The sequence below is a fragment of the Choloepus didactylus genome, chromosome 5, assembly GCF_015220235.1.
Source record: "Choloepus didactylus isolate mChoDid1 chromosome 5, mChoDid1.pri, whole genome shotgun sequence".
NCBI classification, from domain to species: domain Eukaryota; kingdom Metazoa; phylum Chordata; class Mammalia; order Pilosa; family Megalonychidae; genus Choloepus; species Choloepus didactylus.
The window spans coordinates 18719893-18746837 of NC_051311.1; the positions used below are offsets into that span (position 1 = coordinate 18719893).

The following is a 26945-nucleotide window of genomic DNA, read 5'->3' on the forward strand; positions in this document are numbered from 1 at the left end:
ATTTATAGATGATTTCTTGGTTTTCCATCTCCTGCTGAGATAGTGATTGGAAATGCCCAGTGCAGTGCTTGACCTGTATTAAGCACTCAAATCTTAGTTGAAATCTTATTCCCAGAGTCTTACCTTTGAGTTGGTTTTTGGTGGGTCTAGGAGGTTATGCTGGAGAGCCACTTGATACATTTGCAAATACATAAAGATATAGAATAAACTTGTTTGAAAAGAATAGGGTAATCATTTTCTTTAATTTCTTTATTCATATTTATTGAGATATATTCACATATCATGCCAGTGACACAAAACAAAGCATACATTCAATTGCCCACAGCACCACCATACAGCTGTACATCCATCACCAAAATCAACCCTCGACATTTTCATTACCACATACTCAAAAACAGCAAAAATAAAAATTAAAGTGAAAGAGAACACTCAAAGCAAAAAAGAACACTGGGTGCCCCCTTCTCCTTTTTTTTCCTCCCTTTTTTCCTCCTTTTTTTCCTCCCCCATTCTTCTATTCATTCATCTATAAACAAGACAAAGGGAAGTGTAGTCCACATGGCCCCCCCAATCACACTGTCACCTCTCATAAGCTACACCTCCATACAGTCGTCTTCAAGATTCTTGGGTTCTGGGCTGTAGTTTGACAGCCTCAGGCATTTACTGCTAGCCATTCCAACTCATCAGAACCTAAAAAGGGCTGTCTATACTGTGTGTAAGAGTGCCCACTAGAGTGACCTTTCAGTTCACCCCGGAATTGGGGCAAGAAGTGTTAAGGTTGGTATGTCCCCAGCAAACCAGGTGGTGTGGTTATCTAGGTTTATTTATTTATTTACTTATTTTTTTTTATTGCCCTCATTTTTCTACTCATCCATCCATACACTGGACAAAAGGGAATATGGTCCATATGGCTTTCACAATCTCATTGTCACCCCTCATAAGCTACATTTTTATACAATCGTCTTCAAGATTCAAGGGTTCTGGGTTGTAGTTTGATAGTTTCAGGTATTTACTGCTAGCTATTCCAATTCATTAGAACCTAAAAAGGGTTGTCTATGTTGTGTGTAAGAGTGCCCACCAGAGTGACCTCTCGGCTCCTTTTAGAATCTCTCTGCCACTGAAGCTTATTTCATTTCCTTTCACATCCCCCTTTTGGTCAAGAAGATGTTCTCCATTCCACGATGCCGGGTCCAGATTCCTCCCTGGGAGTCATACTCCACGTTGCCAGGGGGATTCACTCCCCTGGGTGTCAGATCCCACGTAAGGGGGAGGGCAGTGATTTCACCTGCCAAGTTGGCTTAGCTAGAGAGAGAGGGCCACATCTGAGCAATGAAGAGGCATTTGGGAGGAGGCTCTTAGGCACAATTATAGGGAGGCCTAGCCTCTCCTTTGTAGCAACAGTCTTCCCAAGGGCAAGTCCTATGGTAGAGGGCTCAGCCCATCAAACCACCAGCCCCCTGTGTCTGTGAGCACATCGACAACCATTGAGGTAGGGGGGCCCAACACCCTTGCATCCTCTACCAGCTCCTCAAGGGGGCTTTGCAAATTTTTTTCATTTTTTTTTTAATTAACTTTTTTTTTTAAATCAACTATATCAAAAAAAAATTTTTTTTAAACATACAATAAAAAAACATTTCAAACAAAGCATATCAAGGGAGTCCAACATGTTCCTACTCTACCCCAAGAAAATAACCCAATATAGCAACATTTCTGTGAACTTGTTCCCACCACACCCCCCAGAAGTTAACAAACCTTAGTCATTCCTGGGCATTCCCAGAACGTTAAACTTACCCACTATAGCTTATCTGTTCTTATTGGGTTATCGTTTCCCCTTCACTAATTGCTCTCTATCGCTAGTTCCCCTACATTCTACATTATAAACCATTTATTTTAGGAGTGTGTTTTTAACCTCCAGGTGTTTGTGAATTTTCTAAGTCTCCGATGGTTATTGACTTCTAATTGTATTCCATTGTGGTCAGAGAATGTGCTTTGAATAATTTCAGTTTATCTAAATTTATTGAGGCTTGTTTTATTTTCCAGCGTATGGTCTATTCTGGAGAAAGTTCTGTGGTCACTAGAGAAGAATGTGTATCCTGGTGATTTGGGATGTAATGTTCTATGTATATCTGTTAAATTCATTTATCCGATTGTTTAGGGTTTCAGTTTCCTTACTGATCTTCTGTCTGGTTGATCTATCTATAGGAGAGAGTGATGTGTTGAAGTCTCCCACAATTATTGTGAAAATGTCCATTGCTTCCTTTAGTTTTGCCAGTGTTTGTCTCATGTGTTTTGTGGTACCATGATTGAGTGCATAAACATTTATGATTGTTACAATTGTTAACATTGTTATTTCTTCTTGTTGAATTGCCCCTTTTATTAGTATGTAGTGGCCTTCTTTGTCTCTTATAACATCATTGCATTTGAAGTCTCTTGTATCTGAGATTAATATTGCTACTTCTGCTTTCTTTTGGCTGTAGCTTGCATGAAATATTTTTTTCCTTCTTTTCACTTTCAATTTCTTTGTGTCCCTGTGTCTAAGATGAGTGTCTTGTATGCAACATATTGATGGTTCTTATTTTTTGATCCATTCTGCGAATTTATATCTTTTAACTGGGCAGTTTAATCCATTTACATTCAACATTATTACTGTGGAGGCATTTCTTGAATCAGCCATCCTATCCTTTGGTTTATGTTTGTCAGATATATTTTTTCCCTCTCTTATTGTCCTTTAATGAACCAATATTGAATCTCTTTAGTACTGAACCTTTCTCCGTATCTCTCCTTTCTTTGTTTCTCTGTCAGTAGGGCTGCCTTTAGTATTTGAAATAGGGCAGGTCTTTTATTAGCAAAATCTCTCAGCGAAAAATTTAAGCTCTCCCACAAATTTGAAGGAGAGTTTTGCTGGATAAAGTATTCTTGGTTGGAAATTTTTCTCTCTCAGAATTTTAAATATGTCATGCCACTGCCTTCTCACCTCCGTGGTGGCCACTGAGTAGTGACTACTTAGTCTTGTGTTGTTTCCTTTGTATGTGGTGAATTGCTTTTCTCTTGCTGCTTTCAGAACTTGCTCCTTTTCTTCAGTATTTGACAGTCTAATCAGAATATGTCTCGGAGTGGGTTTATTTGGATTTATTCTATTTGGAGTTCACTGGGCATTTATGCTTTGTTTATTTATATTGTGTAGAAGGTTGGGGATGTTTTACCCAACAATTCCTTTAAATACTCTTTCTAGACTTTTACCATTTTCTTCCCCTTCTGGGACACCAGTGAGTCTTGTATTTGGTTGTTTTATTTTATCTATCATATCCCTGCGATCCATTTAGATTTTTTTTAATTTTTTTCCCATTTTTTCTTTTGTTCTTTCATTTTCTGTTCTGTGGCCCTCGAGGTTGCTGATTCATTGTTCAGCTTCCTCTAGTCTTGTACTGTGAGTATCCAGGATCTTTTTAATTTGGTCAGCAGTTTCTTTTATTTCCATAAGATCATCTATTTTTTTATTTACTCTTGCGGTTTCTTCTTTGTGCTCTTCTAAGGTCTTCTTCATGTCCTTTATATCCTGTGCCATGCTCTTCTTCATGTCCTTTATATCCTGTGCTATGCTCTCATTGTTTGTCTTTAGTTCTTTGATTAATTGCTCCAAGTACTGTGTCTCATCTGATCTTTTGATTTGGGTGTTTGGGTGCGGATTATCCATATCGTCTGTTTTTTTCATATGCTTTAAAATTTTCTGTTGTTTTTGGTCTCTTGGCATTTGCTTTACTTGGTAGGGTTCTTTTAGGATATGTAGGATTATTCAAAGCCTAATCTCTAATTTATCAGATCCACAGTTTGGTGGAGTGCACTTTCTCTAACTAACCAGCAGATGGCATCTGTGAGTCACCTGTTCCCCTCAAGTCAGTTCTCCCTGAATTTGTCTTTGTGGTGTGTGGGGGTCTGATTCTTATGGGGTCCAATTGCTGCACCAAGTTTGGGTGTGTTGTTGCTGCTGTTCGCCCTGAATGTGGGGCGTGTGTCTGAGCAGTTAGGGAGGGAGGGCGGCTTTAATAATCAAACCTCCCAGGTGTTCCTGGAGATTTAAGGCTCTTGCAAGAGTCTGAACCTTCATTTCAGTCTCACCACAGGTTGTCTCTGCCGCTGACCCACAACTCCTTGGTGTTGGTGTATGGTCCCTGTGATTTCTGAGTGGGTCCCTCTTCCAAGCCATGCCCGTCTAGGGCCTCTGCTGTGGGAAGGCTGTGCTACGTCACAAGTGCACGCCATCCTTCAAGGGAAGTTCTGGGGCTGCTGGGCCATGTAGGGGCATTCCCAGCCTGCTGTAACGATGGCTGTATGGGGTGTGTTAATTTCCCCCTTTCCACACAGCTCTGCCTTCCCAGCTCTGGGACAGTTAGCTGCGGGTGCGCGAAAGGCTACTGTCCACGCCCGATATTGTGGCATTTGTGTGTTGCTGGAAACACTTCCTGTCACACTGGGTTTTTTGGTGCAGCTCTGCGCTGTGGCTCTGGCATCAGGCAGGAGTGTTCCCAGCCCACCAGGAAGATGGCTGCAAGGGGCCTGGTTATTTTCCCCCTTTGGGTCACCTCTGCCTTCTTTGCTCTGAGACAATTAGCAGTGGGTGTACAAAAGGGTGTCTTCCACGCCAGATATTGAGGCGTTCACGCCGCCCGTTCCTGCCATGCTTCACTGTGTGGTTCTTGCTGCCGTATCTGCAGCTGCTTTTGGGTGTTTTTTTGAAAAGAACTAGTCTGCCTCCAAATGCCAACCCATGGTTTCCCCATACCACAGCGTTGCTGCTGGACATTCAGCAGGCTCACTTACTCGTTTCAGAACACAGACTCCCGCTTTCACCAAGTGCACAGTCCCTGTGGATTTAGCAGACCTTGTACAGCTGGTGCATCGCTGGAAGTGGTGTTCTGGGTCATTTTCTGACCTTTATCTAGTGTTTTTCACGGAGGTATTTTTTTGCCCTCTCTCTCCCAGCCACCGTCTTAGGTTCTCCAGGGTAAACATTTAAAATTTATATCGTTGAATTTACTATTCTGTAGGTGAGTTTTACTTTCAAATCGACTGGCTTTTTTGAATCAGACATTTACTGAATAACATACACTGAGAACTATACTTGGCTATCTAGAAGAATACAAATGGGATAAAAATGATAGTTCTTATAACCCAGTATGATAGACAAAACATATCTGGATGAAGGTTTTGACAATAGTTGTAGCATATCCAAAAGCACATCATTTCTGTAAAATGTTGTCTAAACTGGAATACTTGGGGTACTGGCTGTGGAAGGATCACTGGAGTCACAGTCAGAAAATCTCTATCAGCCCCAGCTATGCTACTTATTGTGTGCCCTCTGGAAAGTCACTTAACCCCCTCTGCACCTTATTTTTATCTTATAGTAACATCTGGTACCAGTCTTACAGAATAGTTGATTAATTGGTTTATTCAACTTAATGGCAGGTTTTATACTAGATTGTGGGGCTACATAGAAATATAAGATGTGACCCCCATCCTTGAGTTGCTCACGGTACAGTTACTACTTTGTGAACAGATGTATTATATACTGTACAAGTGCTCAAGTGCAGATATTGTGTAAAATACTTCGAAACCTCAGAAGAGAATAACTAATTCTGCCCAAGGCTATAAGAATGGGCTTTAGAAAGACGGTGTCCTTTGAGTCAGGCCTTGAAAAACTAGTAGGAATTTATTGTTGGACAGGGAATGGGTGAATGGCATTCACAGAAGAGGGAAGAGCAGGTGTAAAATATTAGAGCTGAAGGGAGTAAGGTGTAAATTTGAAGACAAATGGCTTATAACAAGGCTGGAATGCCGGATGTGGAAAAGGATTGAGGGACAAGAGATTAGGCTATAAAGGTAAAATGGGATCATTTTGTTGAAGAATGCATACTACAGTTTTGTTTGGTAATTGAGAATATGGATTTTGAGAAAAGACGAGTTCAAAACTTGGTTTTGCCACCTAATACCTTTGGGGTAAGATCAAACTTTTAACCTCCCTGTGGCTCCTTTTCCTTATCTCTAGAAGAAAACGAATGTTTTTAGCCTTATAGAGTTAAGGCATTTACTATATGGTAAGCACTCAATAACTATAGTTATGATTATTATTATAAGAAATTTGGATTTCTTCCTACAGTCAATAGGGAACCAAAGAAAAATTTAAGCACAGGTGTTTTAAGCAGAAATACATATTTTAGAAAGAATCATTGTGCTACAAAAAAGGAAAACTACCGGCCAATCTCCCTAATGAATATAGATGCAAAAATCCTCAACAAAATACTTGCAAATCGAATCCAAAGACACATTAAAAAAATCATACACCATGACCAAGTGGGGTTCATTCCAGGCATGCAGGGATGGTTCAACATAAGAAAAACAATCAATGTATTACAACACATTAAAAACTCGAAAGGGAAAAATCAATTGATCATCTCAGTAGATGCTGAAAAAGCATTTGACAAAATCGAACATCCCTTTTTGATAAAAACACTTCAAAAGGTAGGAATTGAAGGAAACTTCCTCAACATGATAAAGAGCATATATGAAAAACCCACAGCCAGCATAGTACTCAATGGTGAGAGACTGAAAGCCTTCCCTCTAAGATCAGGAACAAGACAAGGATGCCCGCTATCACCACTGTTATTCAACATTGTGCTGGAAGTGCTAGCCAGGGCAATCCGGCAAGACAAAGAAATAAAAGGCATCCAAATTGGAAAAGAAGAAGTCAAACTGTCATTGTTTGCAGACGATATGATCTTATATCTAGAAAACCCTGAGAAATCGACGATACAGCTACTAGAGCTAATAAACAAATTTAGCAAAGTAGCGGGATACAAGATTAATGCACATAAGTCAGTAATGTTTCTATATGCTAGAAATGAACAAACTGAAGAGACACTCAAGAAAAAGATACCATTTTCAATAGCAACTAAAAAAATCAGGTACCTAGGAATAAACTTAACCAAAGATGTAAAAGACCTATACAAAGAAAACTACATAACTCTACTAAAAGAAATAGAAGGGGACCTTAAAAGATGGAAAAATATTCCATGTTCATGGATAGGAAGACTAAATGTCATTAAGATGTCAATTCTACCCAAACTCATCTACAGATTCAATGCAATCCCAATCAAAATTCCAACAACCTACTTTGCAGACTTGGAAAAGCTAGTTATCAAATTTATTTGGAAAGGGAAGATGCCTCGAATTGCTAAAGACACTCTAAAAAAGAAAAACGAAGTGGGAGGACTTACACTGCCTGACTTTGAAGCTTATTATAAAGCCACAGTTGCCAAAACAGCATGGTACTGGCACAAAGATAGACATATAGATCAATGGAATCGAATTGAGAATTCAGAGATAGACCCTCAGATCTATGGCCGACTGATCTTTGATAAGGCCCCCAAAGTCACTGAACTGAGTCATAATGGTCTTTTCAACAAATGGGGCTGGGAGAGTTGGATATCCATATCCAAAAGAATGAAAGAGGACCCCTACCTCACCCCCTCCACAAAAATTAACTCAAAATGGACCAAAGATCTCAATATAAAAGAAAGTACCATAAAACTCCTAGAAGATAATGTAGGAAAACATCTTCAAGACCTTGTATTAGGCGGCCACTTCCTAGACTTTACACCCAAAGCACAAGCAACAAAAGAGAAAATAGATAAATGGGAACTCCTCAAGCTTAGAAGTTTCTGCACCTCAAAGGAATTTCTCAAAAAAGGTAAAGAGGCAGCCAACTCAATGGGAAAAAATTTTTGGAAACCATGTATCTGACAAAAGACTGATATCTTGCATATACAAAGAAATCCTACAACTCAATGACAATAGTACAGACAGCCCAATTATAAAATGGGCAAAAGATATGAAAAGACAGTTCTCTGAAGAGGAAATACAAATGGCCAAGAAACACATGAAAAAAATGTTCAGCTTCACTAGCTATTAGAGAGATGCAAATTAAGACCACAATGAGATACCATCTAACACCGGTTAGAATGGCTGCCATTAAACAAACAGGAAACTACAAATGCTGGAGGGGATGTGGAGAAATTGGAACTCTTATTCATTGTTGGTGGGACTGTATAATGGTTCAGCCACTCTGGAAGTCAGTCTGGCAGTTCCTTAGAAAACTAGATATAGAGTTACCATTCGATCCAGCGATTGCACTTCTCGGTATATACCCGGAAGATCGGAAAGCAGTGACACGAACAGATATCTGCACGCCAGTGTTCATAGCAGCATTATTCACAATTGCCAAGAGATGGAAACAACCCAAATGTCCTTCAACAGATGAGTGAATAAATAAAATGTGGTATATACACACGATGGAATACTACGCGGCAGTAAGAAGGAACGATCTCGTGAAACATATGACAACATGGATGAACCTTGAAGACATAATGCTGAGTGAAATAAGCCAGGCACAAAAAGAGAAGTATTATATGCTACCACTAATGTGAACTTTGAAAAATGTAAAACAAATGGTTTATAATGTAGAATGTAGGGGAACTAGCAGTAGAGAGCAATTAAGGAAGGGGGAACAATATTCCAAGAAGAACAGATAAGCTATTTAACGTTCTGGGGATGCCCAGGAATGACTATGGTCTGTTAATTTCTGATGGATATAGTAGGAACAAGTTCACAGAAAGGTTGCTATATTATGTAACTTTCTTGGGGTAAAGTAGGAACATGTTGGAAGTTAAGCAGTTATCTTAGGTTAGTTGTCTTTTTCTTACTCCCTTGTTATGGTCTCTTTGAAATGTTCTTTTATTGTATGTTTGTTTTCTTTTTAACTTTTTTTTTCATAGAGTTGATTTAAAAAAGAAGGGAAAGTTAAAAAAAAAAAAAAAGAAAGAAAAACAAGGAAAAAAAATGATGTAGTGCCCCCTTGAGGAGCCTGTGGAGAATGCAGGGGTATTGGCCTACCCCACCTCCATGGTTGCTAACATGACCACAGACATAGGGGACTGGTGGTTTGATGGGTTGAGCCCTCTACCATAAGTTTTACCCTTGGGAAGATGGTTGCTGCAAAGGAGAGGCTAGGCCTCCCTATATTTGTGCCTAAGAGTCTCCTCCTGAATGCCTCTTTGTTGCTCAGATGTGGCCCTCTCTCTCTGGCTAAGCCAACTTGAAAGGTGAAATCACTGCCCTCCCCCCTATGTGGGATCAGACACCCAGGGGAGTGAATCTCCCTGGCAACGTGGAATATGACTCCCGGGGAGGAATGTAGACCTGGCATCGTGGGACGGAGAACATCTTCTTGACCAAAAGGGGGATGTGAAAGGAAATGAAATAAGCTTCAGTGGCAGAGAGATTCCAAAACGAGCCGAGAGGTCACTCTGGTGGGCACTCTTACGCACACTTTAGACAACCCTTTTTAGGTTCTAAAGAATTGGGGTAGCTGGTGGTGGATACCTGAAACTATCAAACTACAACCCAGAACCCATGAATCTCGAAGACAGTTGTATAAAAATGTAGCTTATGAGGGGTGTCAATGGGATTGGGAAAGCCATAAGGACCACACTCCACTTTGTCTAGTTTAGGGATGGATGAGTAGAAAAATAGGGGAAGGAAACAAACAGACAAAGGTACGCAGTGTTCTTTTTTACTTCAATTGCTCTTTTTCACTCTAATTATTATTCTTGTTATTTTTGTGTGTGTCCTAATGAAGGTGTCAGGGATTGATTTAGGTGATGAATGTACAACTATGTAATGGTACTGTAAACAATCGAAAGTACGATTTGTTTTGTACGACTGCGTGGTATGTGAATATATCTCAATAAAAAAAAATTTCAAAAAAAAAAAAAAAGAATCATTGGCATGGATTGAGGTAGAAAGAGTGGTGGCAGTGGGAATATGGAGAAGACTACTTAATTGATTGAGCCACTGGATGGATGGTGGGGTTCCATTTCCTGACACAGGAAACTCAAGAAAAGGAACATGTTTGCACAAGAGAGTTTAGTTTTGGGCATATTAATTTGTGGTACCTGCAAAATCCTGTTTGTAGAAGTTAAATAAGCAATTGGATATATGCTTTTGCAGTTCAGGAAAGACCTCTGGGCTAGAGATCTAGATTTGACAGTCATAGGCTTAAAGTTGGTGTTCGAATCCAGGGAAATGGATGATATTACACAGGGAGAGACTTGTAAGTGAAGCAAGAAAGCTAAACAGAGCCCTGAAGATATGCAGTATTGAAGGTTCACACTGAGAATGGGAAGGACTTGGCAAAGGAGCTTTTGGAGGAATTATCAGAGAAGTCACATGAGAACAGGGAAACACAGTATCAAGGACACCAAGAGAGAGTTCAAGATGGAAGACATTATTAGCGGTTTGGATGCTGCTGAGGGATCAAGCAAGGTAAGGACTTAAAGTGTACATTGAATTTAGTGTTGTTTCCCTTTTCCAGAAAAGCTTTTGCAAGGCAGAAGCCAGTTTGGGGTTGTCTAGGAGTGGGTGGGAGGTGAAGAAATGGAGGTAATGTTGGCAATTCTTTCAGTCAGTCAGAGGGAAAAGAGAGGTTTGAGGGATAGCTAGAGAATGAGTTCTGTAGCCCAGTGGATTTTTGGGTGTGTGTGTGTGTGTGTGTGTGTGTGTGTGTGTGTGTGTGTGTGTGTATTTAAAGTGGAAAGACCTAAAGATGATTAAAATCTGGTAAGAGGAAATTAATAAAGAGATGGAGAAAGTAGTTGATAGTATAAGGTCCCTAAGGAAGGGAGAGAAGGGGATGGGATCCAGAGGAACAGATACAGGAATTTAATTAAGAGTGGGGAAGCAAGAGGCAAGGGAAAATGGTGGGTTAAGATGTAAGTAGGTTTGTTGATTTGGTGACAGTAAGTTGCAGGGGTTCTCATCTGGAGCAGGAGGCAAGGCCTTATGTTGAGTATAGATTGTGGGTAGGTGAGTTCAGGGAGTTGAGAAAAGGGAGAAAATTTGCAGCTGTTCTGGAGAGTGGGAGAGCAAGCTGACTAGGGAAGTTCAGTAAGATTGCTGCCCAGTTTGAAGGGCCCAATTGAGCCTGAGAACCATGAATGTAACTGTGCCAGTTTGAATGTATTATGTCCCCCAAAACACCATTATCTTTGATGTAATCTTGTGTGGGCAGATGTGTTATTTTTGATTAGATTGTAATTCTTTGAGTGTTTTCATGGAGATGCGGCCCACCCAACTGTGGGTGATGACTCTGATTGGATAGTTTCCATGGACGTGTGACCCCACCCTTTGAGGGTGGGTCTGAATTAGTTCACTGGAGCACTATACAAGCTCAGACAGAAGGAGCAAGCTTGCTACAGCCAAGAGCTACTTTGAAGAATGCACAGAAGCTGAGAGAGTAGCTGCAGCTGAGAGACAGTTTGAAGATGACCATTGAAAGCAGACTCTTGCTCCGGAGAAGCTAAGAGAGGACAAACACCCCAAGAGCAACTAAGAGTGACATTTTTGAGGAACTGCAGCCTAGAGAGGAACATCCTGGAAGAAAGCCATTTTGAAAACAGAACTTTGGAGCAGACGCCAGCCACGTGCCTTCCCAGCTAACAGAGGCTTTCTGGACACCATTGGCCATCCTCCAGTGAAGGTACCCAATTGCTGATGTGTTACCTTGGATACTTTATGGCCTTAAAACTGTAACTGTGTAACCAAATAAACCCCCTTTTATAAAAACTGATCCATCTCTGGTGTTTTGCATTCCAGCAGCATTAGCAAAACCAGAACAGTAATAGCTTTAATAATACTCAATTTTAAATTTTTATTCAGTATTATTCATCACCCTTAGTGCAGGCATAAGGGAGTCAGGGAATTGATTTTATGTAACCAAAAGGAATGTAACGAAAGGAAAGGGAACAAGAGAATTTACGGTATTGGGAAAATAGTAGTTAAAATGATGGACCTTGGAGCCTAAGCTGAATAGGGGCAATGAAGAAAGGGAGAGGCTGAAGGAAAGGGAGAAAGTAGAGGCTTCAGTGTTCAGGAGACCTCAGTGTGGTCAAAGAACAAGTGCGATGTGAGTAATTGGGGTAGGGAGGGCATAAGCTGAAAGAGTAGAATGCTATGGCGTCAGCTGTTGGAATTAATTGTTACAGAGGTGGAGCATATTTTAACAAGCTGTAGTTTATGGCCATCACTCCAGTAGATGGCTGAAGTGGAGTAGAGAAAGTCATTGAACTGAGGAATCAGGGTGAGGAATGGGTCCTTCATTTGAATACTGAAGATACACAGAATGATAACAAAATCAGAGGTGGAGAGGAAGACTTTAAATTAAAAGCCAGAGTCTTCTGTTTACATCCTGGAGGTGAGTGGATGATGATTACAGTATGGATGGGTACAGGATGGTACAACCAATTATCTTGAGTCTGAAAGGAACAGGGTTTTAATGAGAAGATAGAAGAGGAACAGCTGGGAAGTAGTCCTGGGCATCAAAGAGGATGGCAAGCTAACATTCTGATCGTGATTGGATGTGGGAGAAAGAGCAGCCCACTTTTGATAGGGATATAGGGGAAGTGGTACTCCCAGATTTCACTAACAGGCTTTGGAGTTCCAGAGAGCATGTTGCAAGGGTTTGGAAAGGAGAAAATATGAGTGAGAAATTGTATCAGGAGGGTAGAGGGAGTGGTTAAGGAAGCACTAGCTAGGAAAGCATAGATGAATTTTGGGAGGGGCTTACATCTTTTACTGAGAAGACAGGAATGCGAGGTGTTAAGGGATATGATTCTAGTACAGATGCAGGGGCATCACAATTCAGTTCTGGCTTAGGTGGGAGGCCCAGTGTTTGTGATGTGTGGTCTTTAGGTCGGGCAGCAGCAGTTGTGCAGAGCATTGCGTCAGTTGCTTCGTCCAGTGTTGGCGTCGGAGGTGAAATGGACAGTGCCAAGTGGAAGGGTGACTGGGAGGGTGTGAGGAGTGGCTGCTCACCTTCCATTGCTGCCTTTCTTCACCAGGAGGCACTGGGCCTCATGGCATCCTGATTTGGCTGATGTTTATCGTCGTGGTTTTTTTAATTTTTATTTTTGTAACTGGTCTAGTTCTGACTTATACATGGACTCATGATTCTAGCTTTAGAACTTGAATGGATGGTGATGCTCTTAACTTAGAGAAAGACTATAAGGGAAGGGACAGGTATCCATGAAAACTCTAGGTCGAGATGCTTAATAGAGGGAGGTGTGCACAAATACAAATTTGGGAATCATCCACATATAAGATCAAAGAAGCCATGGGTATGTAGATTGAAAAAAGAAAGAGGACAAAGGATTTAACTCTGGAAAGTACCCAGGAAGAAAAGGAACCACTTAAGGTGATCACATGAGATAATATATTTAAAATGCTTTCAAGTATAAAACTGTGAGATCTGTTTAATAACTTATAAAATCATTTATATGTCAAAAATGAGTCTTGAATAGTTTAGGTTTACCTTTAAGCATTAAAACATTTCCTGGATTCTATTATGTGGACACTTCCTTAAAATAGTCTAAGCATAATCCACCTTTTCTTGTTGACTCAGGATAATTATTGTGAATATGTTATTGAATTGTAATTCATAAATCATTCAATTTCTTGAAGTATGAACTAGACAACTTTACCCTGATAAATGAGAATTGTGCTTGAAATAAAAATAAATGGGTTTAAAATGGGCCAAGAGAAGATCTCTTTGTTTTAAAAGTTTTCACTTATGGACTTGGGACATTCGTTTTGACTGTTAATAGGTGACTTTTGCTTCTCGTCTAGTTCTTGATTCTACTCTATGTTGATATCAAATAGATGAAATTTTGAATAGTATAGGTTAACTCCATAGACACTGAAGGACCTAGAGTAGAAGAGGCTACTGGGTGAGGTAGAAATTCTTTCTTTCTAGAGTACAAATAGCTATTCTAATCTGGTTCTATCCAATCTTTCCAGCCCCACTTCTGCCTGTTTACCCTGCCTCTCGGCCAAATTTTCTGCTCCACTGAGCTGTTCTGCTCCCTGAACATACTCTGTACTTTCCTTTTCTCATAGTCCTCCTTCCTTTTCTACTTGGTGAAGTCCTACTCCTCTTCAATACACAAGTCATATAACCCCACCCTCAGGCAGACTTCTTCATTCTCTCCTATGTTTCCCAAAGCGTTTCATATATAACATCCTTCACACAACTTAAGAAGTTACTTTATGGTTAATTGTGTTCATTACTGGCCTACTTGATAGAATCTACCAGTAAGCTAAGTGGTTCTCACATTTTACTATACATTGGAACCACTTGGATATACTTGTTAAAAAGTAGGAGAGTTTGATTCAGAAGGTCTGGTGTTGAGCCTGGGAATCTTCATTTATTGCAAGAACTTTAGTTAATTCTGATGCAGGTTGACCAAGGACCATACTTCTGAGAATGAATTCCTTAAGGACAAGGACCGTGACTTACTTTTTATATTTTCAGGACCTGCCAGGTAGATGGTGCTAAATGAATGTTTCTAAAATGAATAGCCTATTAGAGGAGGCCTTTTCAGCCTGTAATTTTTTAAATTCAGTTTTTTGAGATATATTCACATACCATACAATCATCCATGGTTTACAGTCAACTGTTCACAGTACTATCACATAGCTGAGCATCCATCACTACAATCAATTTTTGAATATTTTCCTTACACCAAAAAGAATAAAAATAAGAATGAAAAATAAAAGTAAAAAAGAACACCCAAATCATTTCAACCCCCATTCCACCCTATTTTTCATTTAGTTTTTGTCCCTATTTTTCTACTCATCTATCCATACACTAGATAAAGGGAGTGTGAGCCACAGGTTTTCACAATCACAACATCACACCATGTAAGCTACATGGTTATACAATCATCTTCAAGAATCAAGGCTACTGGGTTGCAGTTTGGCAGTTTCAGGTATTTACTTCTAGCTATTCCAATACATTAAAACCTAAAAAGGGATATCCAAGTAGTTTATAAGAATGCCCTCCTGAGTGATCTCTCGACTCCATTTGAAATCTCTCAGCCACTGAAACTTTATTTTGTTTCATATTGTTTCCCCCTTTTGATCAAGAAGATGTTCTCAATTCCATGATGCTGGGTCTAGATTCATCCCCAGGAATCATATCCTGCATTGCCAGGGAGATTTACACCCCTGGGAATCAGCTCTCATCTGGGGAGGGTGGGCAGTGAGTTCACCTGCCAAGTTGGCTTAGCTAGAGAGAGAGGCCACATCTGAGCAACAAAGAATTTCTCTGGGGGAGACTCTTAAACACAATTATAAGTAGGCTTAGCCTCTCCTTTGCAGTTACAAGCCTCGTAAGGGCAAGCCCCAAGATCGAGGGACCATTCAGCCTGTAATTTTTAATCAACGTTCAAATTCTTGGCAGAGACTAGAGATATAGCTTAATCAGACTGCAAGAAATAGCACAAAACAACATTTCTCAAGTTGTTTCCAAACCACTAGTGCTAGAACATGCTTTGTGGAAAAAGGATTTGGTGATCAAACACATTTGGAAAATGCTGCATATTTTATCTGCATCCTCTACCCTTTTCAAGGCCCACTAGTGCATACAAGCTTCTGAGAAGTCCTACGATAAAGAAACCTTTTAATCCAGACTATTTAAAACTTTGGACTAGATGTTCTTTGCCCTTTACCTTTTCATATCGTGCAGAATTAAGTCCTTAGGGTCTTCTCTTTGGGAATTTCTCACCTAAGCAGAAGTAGAGAGGTAGGAATTAGCAATGTATGCCTGGTGAGGACTTGTATTTATGTTACCTAGAATTGGAGAGACTATGCTGGGAAGTAAGAAAAAAGAGGAATTGGGATATAATGAGGGAAAGACGTTTTGTCATGGTAGGCTATGGGTTTTTATGTTGGTATAATTGCTCTGAGTTGCCATGGTTAGTTATAAGTATTACTTGGATTCAGGTGATGGCTGTTGACATGCAAAAGAAAGTATTAAGTGAAATCCGGACCAAAGATTTGGACATTTTAATCCAAAATTCTAAGAGGTCTACATACTTTTTGGATATATATTTAGACTACCAAGGTGAAAAAGTCCACATTGTATTACTAAAGAGTAGAAAGATGTACAACAGCAGAGAGTAGTTCCTATAAGTAAGTTGTTAAAACTTAATTTTGTTTAATTTATTGTTTGCATTTTTGTATTTTTCTCACTAGGATGAAATTTATTATAATCTGATTTTCCTTCTATCTAGAAAATCTCCACATAGAAATTATTAACTTAATTGAATTCACAGGCCAACTAAAATATCAGAAACTTTTCCTGGAAAAATTAGATTCTCCTCTTTAAGTAATTGAGGAAAGGCAGGACAAGTGGACAACACTGAGCGCTTCAGTTTGTTTGGAAGGTTTGTTTATCAGAAACTCCTTGGTGCTAATAAAACAACATATGTCTTTAAATTATGATTCATTTCATTTATACAATGGGGGAATTTTTGCATTTATATCTTATTGTAAAGCAGGTATATTAGGCCTTGAAAGTCAGAAAGTATATTTTAATGTAAAATGGATAACCTGATTTTATCATACATTCATACTAAAAAGAGGGCTTAAAATAATTATCAATGTGACTTTATTATAAAGATTTCAAACATTTTAAAAATAAGCTAATTCTCATAAAACATTTTGCAGCATTCCTTTGGTATGTGCGTATCCAATGAGCAGAGAAGGTGACTTATTTTAGGGAGTTTGGACTCTGCTACTAAAATTATTTCTTAAAAAAATGAGTACAATTGGATGTCAAAAATGAATATCAGAAAGCTAGATAAAAACAGAAATATTTCAGATAGGGCCTTAATAATTCTTTTTATTGTCTTTTCAGACAAATGACCATGGAAACTATTGAATCCCAGCAGGATGGAAGTGTAACAGATTCTGTGACAGAGAGCAAATCTGCTCATATGCAGACTCAGACTGGTCAAAATTCAATCCCTACTTTAGCTCAGGTAAATTTAATTTAGTTAATAGGCAGGCACTGATAAAAGTTAAAATATTTGGAAATGAGAGTTATGTGCAAATATTGTTTTCTTGCAGTTGGTCTTTAAATTTCCCGTACTCCCAAGTTATCAAACCATTGTACTCATTTGATTTTGAAGAGAAGCTGTACACTTTAATGATGTTTGCATTGTAACACTTTGCAGTGCCCCCACCAACACCACCACCACAACTACTATGGGAAGGGTAAACAAAAACCCTTCCATCATATGTAATCCTCAAATTACTATTTGAGAGGATTGTAATTCCAAACTGATACAGTTCTGTATTCTTAGCTATATAGATAGCTGAAATCCTACCATTTGCCTAGTGTGTATTTTGGCTTGATCTTTGGATTCTTTTCAGTTAGGTCTTAGTCTTTGAATTGGTTTCATTCAGAGAGCACCAGTGTGAGTAAAATGCCTGTCTTTCAGCTCCTAAAATTTGTTTCTGAGATATCTATGGAAACATCCAATAAAGACAGACACCCATATTTATTTATTAACTAATTCGTCATTTATTGAGTAACCACTGTGCACCAGCACTCTTCTAAATGCACTGGGAGATGTAGTTCCTGGCCTCAAATATCTCCTGATTTAGTGGGGTAGGCAGGTATTTTAAGAGTAATTTCAACAGCATAATAAATGCTATATAATGTTATGTACAAAATGTCTAAGGAGTACAGAGGAGGCGGCAGCCAGTTTACTAGGAGTGCTTTACAGAGAATTTTTCATTCAAGCTAGAACTAAAGGGTGAGAAGGGGTTTGCCAAGGCAGAGAAGGGTAGGGAGGCCTGTTCCAGGCAGAAGCCCCAAAGCCAGAATGTGGGGTATTCAGGGAGCCCTGGCGTTGAGTCTAACCGGAACACGGTGTCTGCACTACAAAAGTGAACTGGAAAGGTAAGCAGGGTGTTGTATACATTTAAGAGCTCAGAGTATCCTGTGGTCAGTGGGGAATTACTGAAATACTTTCAAATACTCACTGTGTTTAGAACACTGGTAGCTGTGTGTGGAGGATAGTGTTCAAGTGGTATTTTAAAGGGAGAATGAGAAAGACTTTTTGACTGACCAGAAGGCCTAGGAAGAACTTTAGGGCCTTTCTTTGATTAGATCAAACCAGACTGGTTCCTGAGAGATCTCTTCTTTCCCGATACTGGGCCCCACGGACTCAGCCTGTTTCTTCTCTTTCAAGTTGCCAACACCCACTCCCTCCCTGGAGGTTTTCTCCTCCAAAGTATTCCCCGAGGAGCTGCATCTCCCTGGCAACTCCTTTCTTTGTTACCCAGGAAGACAGGAAGACAGACCTTTTGCTTTTAAAAAAGTAAAAACACAACCCTTTTTTATTTTGAAAAATGCATGTTCATTGTAGAAAATTTACAAAATGTATATTATTAAACAAGACAGAATAACAACTCTGTAATCTTAAGATCCAGAGATTTAATCATTGTTATCATTTGGTGTCTATCCTTTAGTCTTTTTTTCTGTATGAATAGAATTGAATAGAAAAGAATAGAATGAAATAGAATAATAGAATAGAAAGCATGTACATTTTTTCATGAATCTGAGATCTTCCAGAGCTTTTGTAACTATGATTCCTGATCTCCAATTCTGCCTTTCTTTCTCAAGTTGTAGTTGACAACAAATCTTTTTCCTACTGCTTCCCTTTCTTCCCCTTTCTTCCCCTTGAGCTATGGGCTCCCAGATTTTTCCCCACAGGCCTTTTTCTCCCAGCAGCTTTTCAGCTGAAAGAAAGGGTTTATGAGGTTTTGGAATTGAATAGGGAGGAGTCCAGTGGACAGAAACTGAGTTTTAATAGGCTGGAGAATAAATAAGAGGAGAGGAAGTGGAAATTGAAAGTATAGATTCGCAAGAAATTTGTCTGGGAAATAATGAAGAATGGTCTGCAAGGGAAAGGAGTGAGAATGGGGGTGTAGGAAATTCGAGAATGTTTGAGACTTGTGGGGAGACGGGGGGATAGAAACTTGTGAGAAGGCTGAATCAAGGAACTAAACTAAAAAAAGCCCATGGCTTATACATTTATTATGCTTAAGAATCTCCAATATGTTGAATGTTGATGTTTACTGAATCTGGATGGTGAGTTCATGGATTTGCTGTATTACTCTATTTTCTATGTATTTGAAATATTTCATCAAAAAAATAAACTATGATTTTTATCTTCCACATACTAGAACTGCGAAGAACTTAAGAAGTAATCTACTTTCTGATTCATGGATTGTTTTGGCTAAGAATTATCCTCTATGCCATGCTTGCATCATGATTTTTCAAAGACTTAGGACACAATTCTTGGCAGCCCAAAATTTCTGAAGTTTCTGATTACTTTGTCTGCAGCTGTTCATTTGTGAATATTCATTATTATACAACGTTATGTATCTAGAAGGATTAGGAAATCAAGCCGAATTTAACTCCATTGTGTAAACCAAAAGTGACTTTTCTGAATTAGTCCTGATGACATCATATTTACTTGCCATTTGTCTTATTTTCTTCAAACTAGAATACTGTAAATTTCCAGATGTTTTAGACTTAAATTCATATTTAAAAGCAATGTATGATACTACCTTTCTTGTTTACACAGTCCAGTTATTTTTAAACAGTGTGGGAGCAAAAGATGTGACCAAAAGATTCAGTCATCTTGATTCCTTGCATCTGGTGGTGTTTGATATTACTAGTTTTGAGTGCCCTGCCGGGCAGAACTTTGCAAAATAGTCAAATTTACTCCGAAAATCATCTCATTTAGAAAGAACTGAAAAGTATTGAGCTTGCTCTTTGCCCTGGGGCCCCTGTTCTGCTGATTGATTGAGGGGAGGCAGTGGTATACCAAAGGAAGCCTGGGGTTTTAAACTTTCTGTTTTTCTAGTTGATAAATTCTTGGGTTGGAATGGATAATGGAACCTTTTCCTTCCGTGTTTGAAAGAAAATAGAACTCGCAGCGGTGATAATGTCAGAAGTTGAAAGCATGAGTTGCCATTAACAAATCCTGGAGTGGCAAATAATTGAGGGTTACATATTGACTTAGCTTCCTTCTTGCCTGAGCTATTTTTAATTGAAGCTAGCATGGTGTTTGTTAAGTGTGATTGGCATATAAGAACTGAATTCCATCCCACCCCCCACTCTTTCCACCTCCAGATTTCAGTTTCTGGAAAAACTCTTGGCGATCACTTGGAGAGTGTTTTAAATAACCTAGCCTGGAGAGAAACCCTTTCCAGAAACCAAAATGGTGAAAAGCACAAAACAAAATAAAACCCACACCCAAAAAAACCCAAAACGATTTATCTAAATAGTTTCAAAATAGTTAAACTTGCATCCTTTGGCCATAATATAATCTTTACATGGATAATGGAAAATTACCATTAAAAACATTCTTTTCTTATAAAAAATTTCAGATGTACATAAGGGTAGTTTAAAGACCCCACATATATATAAACTTCACAATTCCAAGATTTTTTAGCACTTGTCTCATCTTCCCCCCCCCCCCCCCTTTTTGTTGAAGTATTTTAAGCATCTCAGCAGATCTCAGATATCATGTCATTTTACTCCTACTTACTTCTGGGTATGCAACTCTTAAAATATGATGGACTTTTTTTTTTTCCTACAACTAAATGTCACTATCATGCCTAACAAAATCGACAGAAATTTCTTGGTACAGCATGCAGTCCATCTTCATGTTTCCCCATTTATCTCACAAATGTGTAATCTACTTTGAAAGCAACAGTGATGACACCCTGAACTTTTCTTGTTCCAAGTCTCTTGGGGGTTGAGAATGCTGCCATGAAGATGTAAGTGGGGGAGGTAATCCAGATGGATGCTTTAAAACTGGCTTTTTGAAGCATAATTCGTTGTAGCTGCTGGTGAAGCCAGTAGGCCCTGAGAATAACACCTCTACAAGAAAACCTAAATAACTCTATTTTGTAAATGGCCAGTTCTCAAAGTTTTGGCAAAGACAGAAGGCAAAGATAAAAGGAGCATGTATCCCAGAAATCAGAGAGCTGGCAGGAAACTCGAGATCATCAGGCCAGCAGGCTGCCCCAAGAGAATGAGTTCTAATAGGAAATTTCACCTTTTAGAGGACCTCAGTATTACTGGAAAGAATGAGATTCTAGGGAGATAGAGCCACTAGGGAATGTTCCAAAATTATGCTCTGCTTATATCCTTTCTTATCCTCTTCCTTCTAAATGCATATGGTGTGTAAAGAGGCACTTCAGAATGAAGCAGGCCTGGCATGCAGTGAGGGATTGAAGTAGGAATGATTTAACAAGGGATAATTGGAAATGTTGTGTTTTAATGTATGAGTTGTAAATTTTCTATTTCAATCCAGTGGAAAATCGGAATGGCATTTATTGCTGTTTTGGACAGTTGTGCCAAAAATCTGTACCAAGGATATAGATGGTTATCAGAAAATAACAACTCAGTCAACATTTGCTGTTGATAGTGGATCAGTAGCATTATATTTGTATATTAAAGATAGTCTGCATCGTGTTAGCAGATCACTAAAGGTGTATTTGTTTTCAATAATATATCTGGTTTAAGCTCAATGTTTAATTGAATGCTGGTTTTAAAACTTCAGTAGGATGATTCCCTTGGTCGAGGGACTCTTATTGAAGAAAAATATTCCCCTTAAGATTTTTTTTAAAGAAAGATTTCTCTTTTACTGTTAACTTTCCCTCTATTGTATTTTTATGTATTCTTTCACCCTTCCTACTCTTTCATTGCCCTTATTTTATTGTTTATTGTTTGCATTCACTTAGAATTATATGGAAAAATGAACAAAAGTTGGAAGAAAAAGTAAAAGTGATTTTTTCAGTAAATGTGAATTCTGCATTATATGCTGCCCTTTAGTCAACCAATTCAATAAAATCTATTGCTTTGAGATGTAACTCGTTCTTGAATGTAATTTGAGGCTGGAGGACCATAAATAAAAGTCACTTGTGAACTGTCAATATTTGTGACATTTTTGTTCAAGTTTGAACAAGAGTTTATTGCATTTATTTCATACAACCGTATTACTTAAATTTTGATAATTTTGTATGTAGTATCTAATAGATTTCTTTAAATATTAGTTTTTGGCTTTAGAATACACTTTCATGTTTTCATCAATTGGTGTATTAAAGGTGATAGTACTTTGCTTTGAATAAATTTTAATTAATTAATTATTAATTTAATTAATTTCAAAGGTAATTTTAATAGGTATAAAGCAATCTAAGTAAAATTTCAGAAAATTTTTTTTTTGTATTTCTATTATAATCAGGAAAAAAGTGCATAATAATTTGTTTTAGTGTTTGAGAGATGGTTAAAGATTTTTCTGTCATTTGTAATAATTGTCTGTGAGATTTGGGTGCTTCTTGTTAGTATTTGAGCCCCCCTTCTTAGTTTGGTAACGGGTAGTTTGTCCCTAGCAGTAATGGGAAAATAAGACTGTAACACAGTTCTTATTCTTATGGTTTTGTTAGTGAGAGTGTAGGCTAGATATTGAAATTTTTAAAAAGAACCATTAATTTTTGTAGTTCTTTTTTGGATAAGATTCAGAGATTATTTTCTTTGCCTTAATTTATCCTTTGTTATTTAAACTTTTGTAAATCCCAAACTGGTAAAGGAATTACATTTGGAAAATACAGGGCCTTTGGGAAATTTCCACTTGTTGAATAATTGTGGTGTCAGCAATAATGCTCTTCAGAAATGTCAATTTCCCAAGCCCTATCAGAGATAAAACTCTAGTGGTTTGCCAGAAAGGCATGGAAGAGAAAAGCCTGGTGATAGTATTGAATATATGAAGTAGAGGCAACACCAGATGAAGATGAAAAACACTTGCCTTTCAAAAGGTATGTTCTATTCAGAAGTAGACCTGTTTATTCAGTTATATAATCAACATGAGATTGCTATATATATCATGGTAGATACTGCCTACCTTCCAATTTACACTGGTAGGTAAATTGGTCTCCCAGGTTTGTCCTTAGAGCTTTCTAGTTCTACCTTTTCTAAGGGCTTTGTTTACTGCTTTATACTTGGTATAAGGAAAAAGAGTCTTAGTTTATACCTGCACACTTAGTTTGAATCAAATTTGCAGTTTATTTACTTAATAGTAAAAGTAGTGGTGTAGAGCACTGTTTTTGAATTATATTTTAATACTAATAACCCAAAGATATTTTCTTAATTTTTGTATGAAGCTTTATATATTAAGACTGATCTTTGATCTTCACTTTCTTTTAAAAAAAATGCAGTACTAATTTCATGGTTGAAATAAGTGGAGCACATACACAGTGATTGGGCGGGTGGTCAGTGCACAATAAATATTTGTTTTTATTGTTACAGTAACCTGCCTCAAACTTAAAATGAGGCTTTGAAATTAAGTGACTTATGCTGGTTTAAAAAAATGTTATAATTAGGAATATATTCTAAGGTGACATGAATTTATTTACTGTACTTAAAAGGCCTCCAGAATGTTTAAAAAAGAAAAGCTAATGTATAGTTGTTTTATAAGCAAAGTTCTGTTATGTTGCCATGAATTTACTAAAAATTACATGTTTATGCTCCTAAATTTTGGTACTTTAGATTTCTTTCAGATATTTTAGAACATTGGAAAAGTTCCTACATGCCATTTTTGTCCTGAAAATCTAAAATGTAATTTATTACTGAGGTTCAGATTTCATGGTAAGACCAAATTTCATTATAATGTTTTTTAGGAACTAAACTCTTAGACTTTGTTACTTATGAACTCTGACCATTGGGCTAGAACCAAAAAACCTGATGCAATTTGGTCTGGCCATGTTTTGCTACTGATTCAGTTTTTGTTTTGTTTTGTTTTGATTTAAAAATTATTTTATTTTTTGTTGTGGTAATATATAAAACATAACAATTTGCCATTTTAACCATTTTAAGTATACAATTAAGTGGCATTAATTACATTTATAATGTTATGCTACCAATACCACCATCTATTACCAAAATTGTCATCATCCCAAATAGAAACTCTATGCCCATTAAGCATTAACTCCCCTTCTTTCTACCCCAGCCTTTGATAATCTTAAATCTACTTTCTGTCTCTATGAATTACCTATTCTAGGTGTTTCATATAAGTGGAATCATACAATATTTGTCCTTTTATGTCTGGCTGTTTCACTCAGCATAATGTCTTCTGGTTCCTCCAAATCGTAGCGTGTATCAGAACTTCGTTCCTTTGTATGGGTGAATAATATTCCATTGTATGTATATATCACGTTTTGTTTTTCTGTTTGTCTGCTGATGGACACTTGAATTGCTTCTGCATTTTAGCTATTGTGAATAATGCTGTTATGAACACTTGTATAGAAGTATCTGTTCAAATCCTTGTTTTCATTTCTTTTGGGAATATACCAAGGAGTAGAATTGCCATATCTATACATGGTACTTTTAGGTTTAACCTTTTGAGGAACCACCAGGCTGTTTTCCAGAGCAGCTGCATCATTTTACATTTCACCAGCAATGCATGAGCATTCCAGTTTCTCCATATCCTTGCCAACACTTGTTGTTTTCCTTTTTTTTTTTTTTCAGTAATAGCCATCCTAGTAGATGTGAAGTGGTATCTTATTGTGGTTTTGATTTGCATTTCCCTAATGGCTAATGATGTTGAACATCTCTTTATGTGCTTATTGGCCATTTATTTATCCTCCCTGGAGAAATTCATATTCAAGTTCTTTGTACATTTTTTAATCAGGATGTTTGTCTTTTTGTTGTTGAGTTGTGAGAGTTTTAAAAAATATATTCTGGATATTAAACCCTTTCAGATATTTGATTTGCAAATATTTTCTCCCATTATGTAAATTGTCTTTTCGTTTTCTTGATAATGTCCTTTGATGCACAGAAGTTTTAAAGTTTTGATCAAGTCCAGTTTATCCATTTTTTCTTTTGTTGTTTGTGCTTTTGTTGTTATACCTAAGAATCTATTGCCAAATACAAGATCCCTGAAGATTTTCTCCCCGTGTTTTTATCTAAGAGTTTTATGGTTTTTGCTCTTATATTTAGGTTGTTGGACCATTTTCAGTTAACTTGTGTACATGGTGTGAAGTATGCATCCTCTTTCATTCTTTTGCATATGGGTATCCAGTTTTCCCAGCACCATTTGTTGGAGAGACTATTCTTTCCCCATTGAGTGGACTTGGCAGCCTTGTCAAAAATCAGTTGGCCATAGATGTGAGGGTTTATTTCTGAACTCTCAGTTCTATTCCATTGGTCTTATATGTGTGTCCAAATACCACTTGTGTCATACTGTTTTGATAACTGTAGCTTGTAAGTTTTGAAATTGGGAAGTGTGAGTCTTACTCAACCTCGACTTCTACTTTTGTGTAGATCCTTGGTTCCTTCTCCTTTCCCTTCCTCAGTTTTGGGGAAGAATTTTTTTAAAAACTTAACCTTTCTAGATTAAAGGGCTAATACTTTTACATGCATTTGGTCAAGCTCTACATTCTTGACCAAAATAATTTAAATGAAATATAGCATTAATAAAATAGCCAAAGTGAGCATTTATTGAGTACTCACTATATGCCAGGCACTGTTCTAAGTGCTTTACACACATCAACTCAGTCCTTTCAACAATCCTGTGAGGAATGTACATTTTTCATTCTCATTTGCAGTTGAGGAAAATGAGGTATAGAGAAGTGAATAACTTGTTTCTGCTTACATAGCTTAGTAAAAGGCAGAGCCCCGGGTAATATGGTTTTAGATTTTATGAACCACTTCACCATTTATTACCTGTAATACACAGGTACTCAGTGAACCAGATAATTTTGGAGGGAATTACCTAGAAAATTCTATGGTTAGCAAATAATAATAATAAATATATGCTATATGTGTGTATAGTTACTGTATTGTATATGTTTCTATATATCCTTTTTATATATACAGTACTATATAATAACATATATGTATGTGTATGTGAGTGTGTGTACTATACTGTTGCTCTTTTGTTATTTAATGGCAGATAAGTTAAATCCAAATTCAACTTCTGACCTTGAGTGTGTGAAGAGCATACAAAATTTAAATGTTGGCCATTTTCATGCTTTAGTAATCGTTTCCATGTAATCCCTGATGCCAATAGTCATTCTGTCTGTGGAAGTGCAATTCTGGGGCCAGAAGCTTTAGAATTACATCTTACAAAAGGATGAGATCGGTCCCTTTGCCATTTAGTAAAATCAGTTTTGCTGAAATATTTTCCTGGAGAGAAGCCAGTTGTTTATCATATCCACCAAATTTAGAACCATTGTTTACTATGTTTTTTAAAGTTGTTTTTGCCCAGTCAGTGCTCTTTAGTAGTTATACCTAGCAACTGATGAAAGAAATGAGACAGAATAATTCAAATCAGTTGTTTGACCACTTCATAAAAGTTCCTATAAAGAGTGATTTAGGTCAGAAATAAAGATTAACACAAGGTTTTGGTAATCAGTGGTTTTACGCATTCATTCTTTGGTTGCTGGCTTTTAGCATGTACATTTCCTGTTCATTATTAGAGAGGATCTATATTATTTTTAAAAGCAATTTTAATATACACTGTGTTTGCCCTTATAAGATGTCTGCTTGGGTAAATGTCATTTCTAGCTTAGGATCTTACTGCATCTTTTTTTATGTGCATTTATTACTTTAAAATATATTTGGCTAGTAAATTATCAGTTTCAGTCTTACTGAAACCAATTACAAGATTGATCTTTACAACTTCTAGGGCTAAAAGAATTTTGACTTATATAAAGATCATATCCATTTTCATAGTACTTTTTAAAGATATAATAAATGAAATGTATCTCTTATTGGTTTGAATATTAGATCATGCTCCAAGTATATACATAGGAAATACAAGCTACTTAAACATAAGCAAGAACATTGTTTTTCAAAGAATGAAGAGCCCTTAATTTTTAAAAAGTGTGTTGACATATGTAAAGCATAAAATTTGCCATTTAAACCATTTTGACTTTACAATTCAGTGTCATTAATTACTTCTACAGTGTTGTGC

The 26945-nt window shown here is 37.6% G+C and overlaps 1 protein-coding gene across 18 annotated transcripts in view; it reads left to right on the forward strand.

Annotated features, from left to right (window-relative positions):
* The window catches only part of CREM (cAMP responsive element modulator), a 90740-nt gene that overhangs the window by 23110 nt on the left and 40685 nt on the right, over nt 1-26945 (forward strand). For 15 of the 18 annotated variants that reach the window (XR_005216881.1, XM_037835622.1, XM_037835625.1 and 12 more), the window contains one exon: nt 16805-16928. The exons of 2 other annotated variants lie outside the window; for them this stretch is intronic. Coding sequence is in view for 14 of the 16 variants with exons in the window: in XM_037835622.1 (XP_037691550.1) it covers nt 16805-16928 (124 nt within the window). In the remaining 2 variants the exon portion in view is untranslated. Of the gene's footprint in view, nt 1-16804; nt 16929-22305; nt 22789-26945 lie in introns of those variants that run through there. One more of the 18 variants, XM_037835636.1, reaches the window with a different exon arrangement.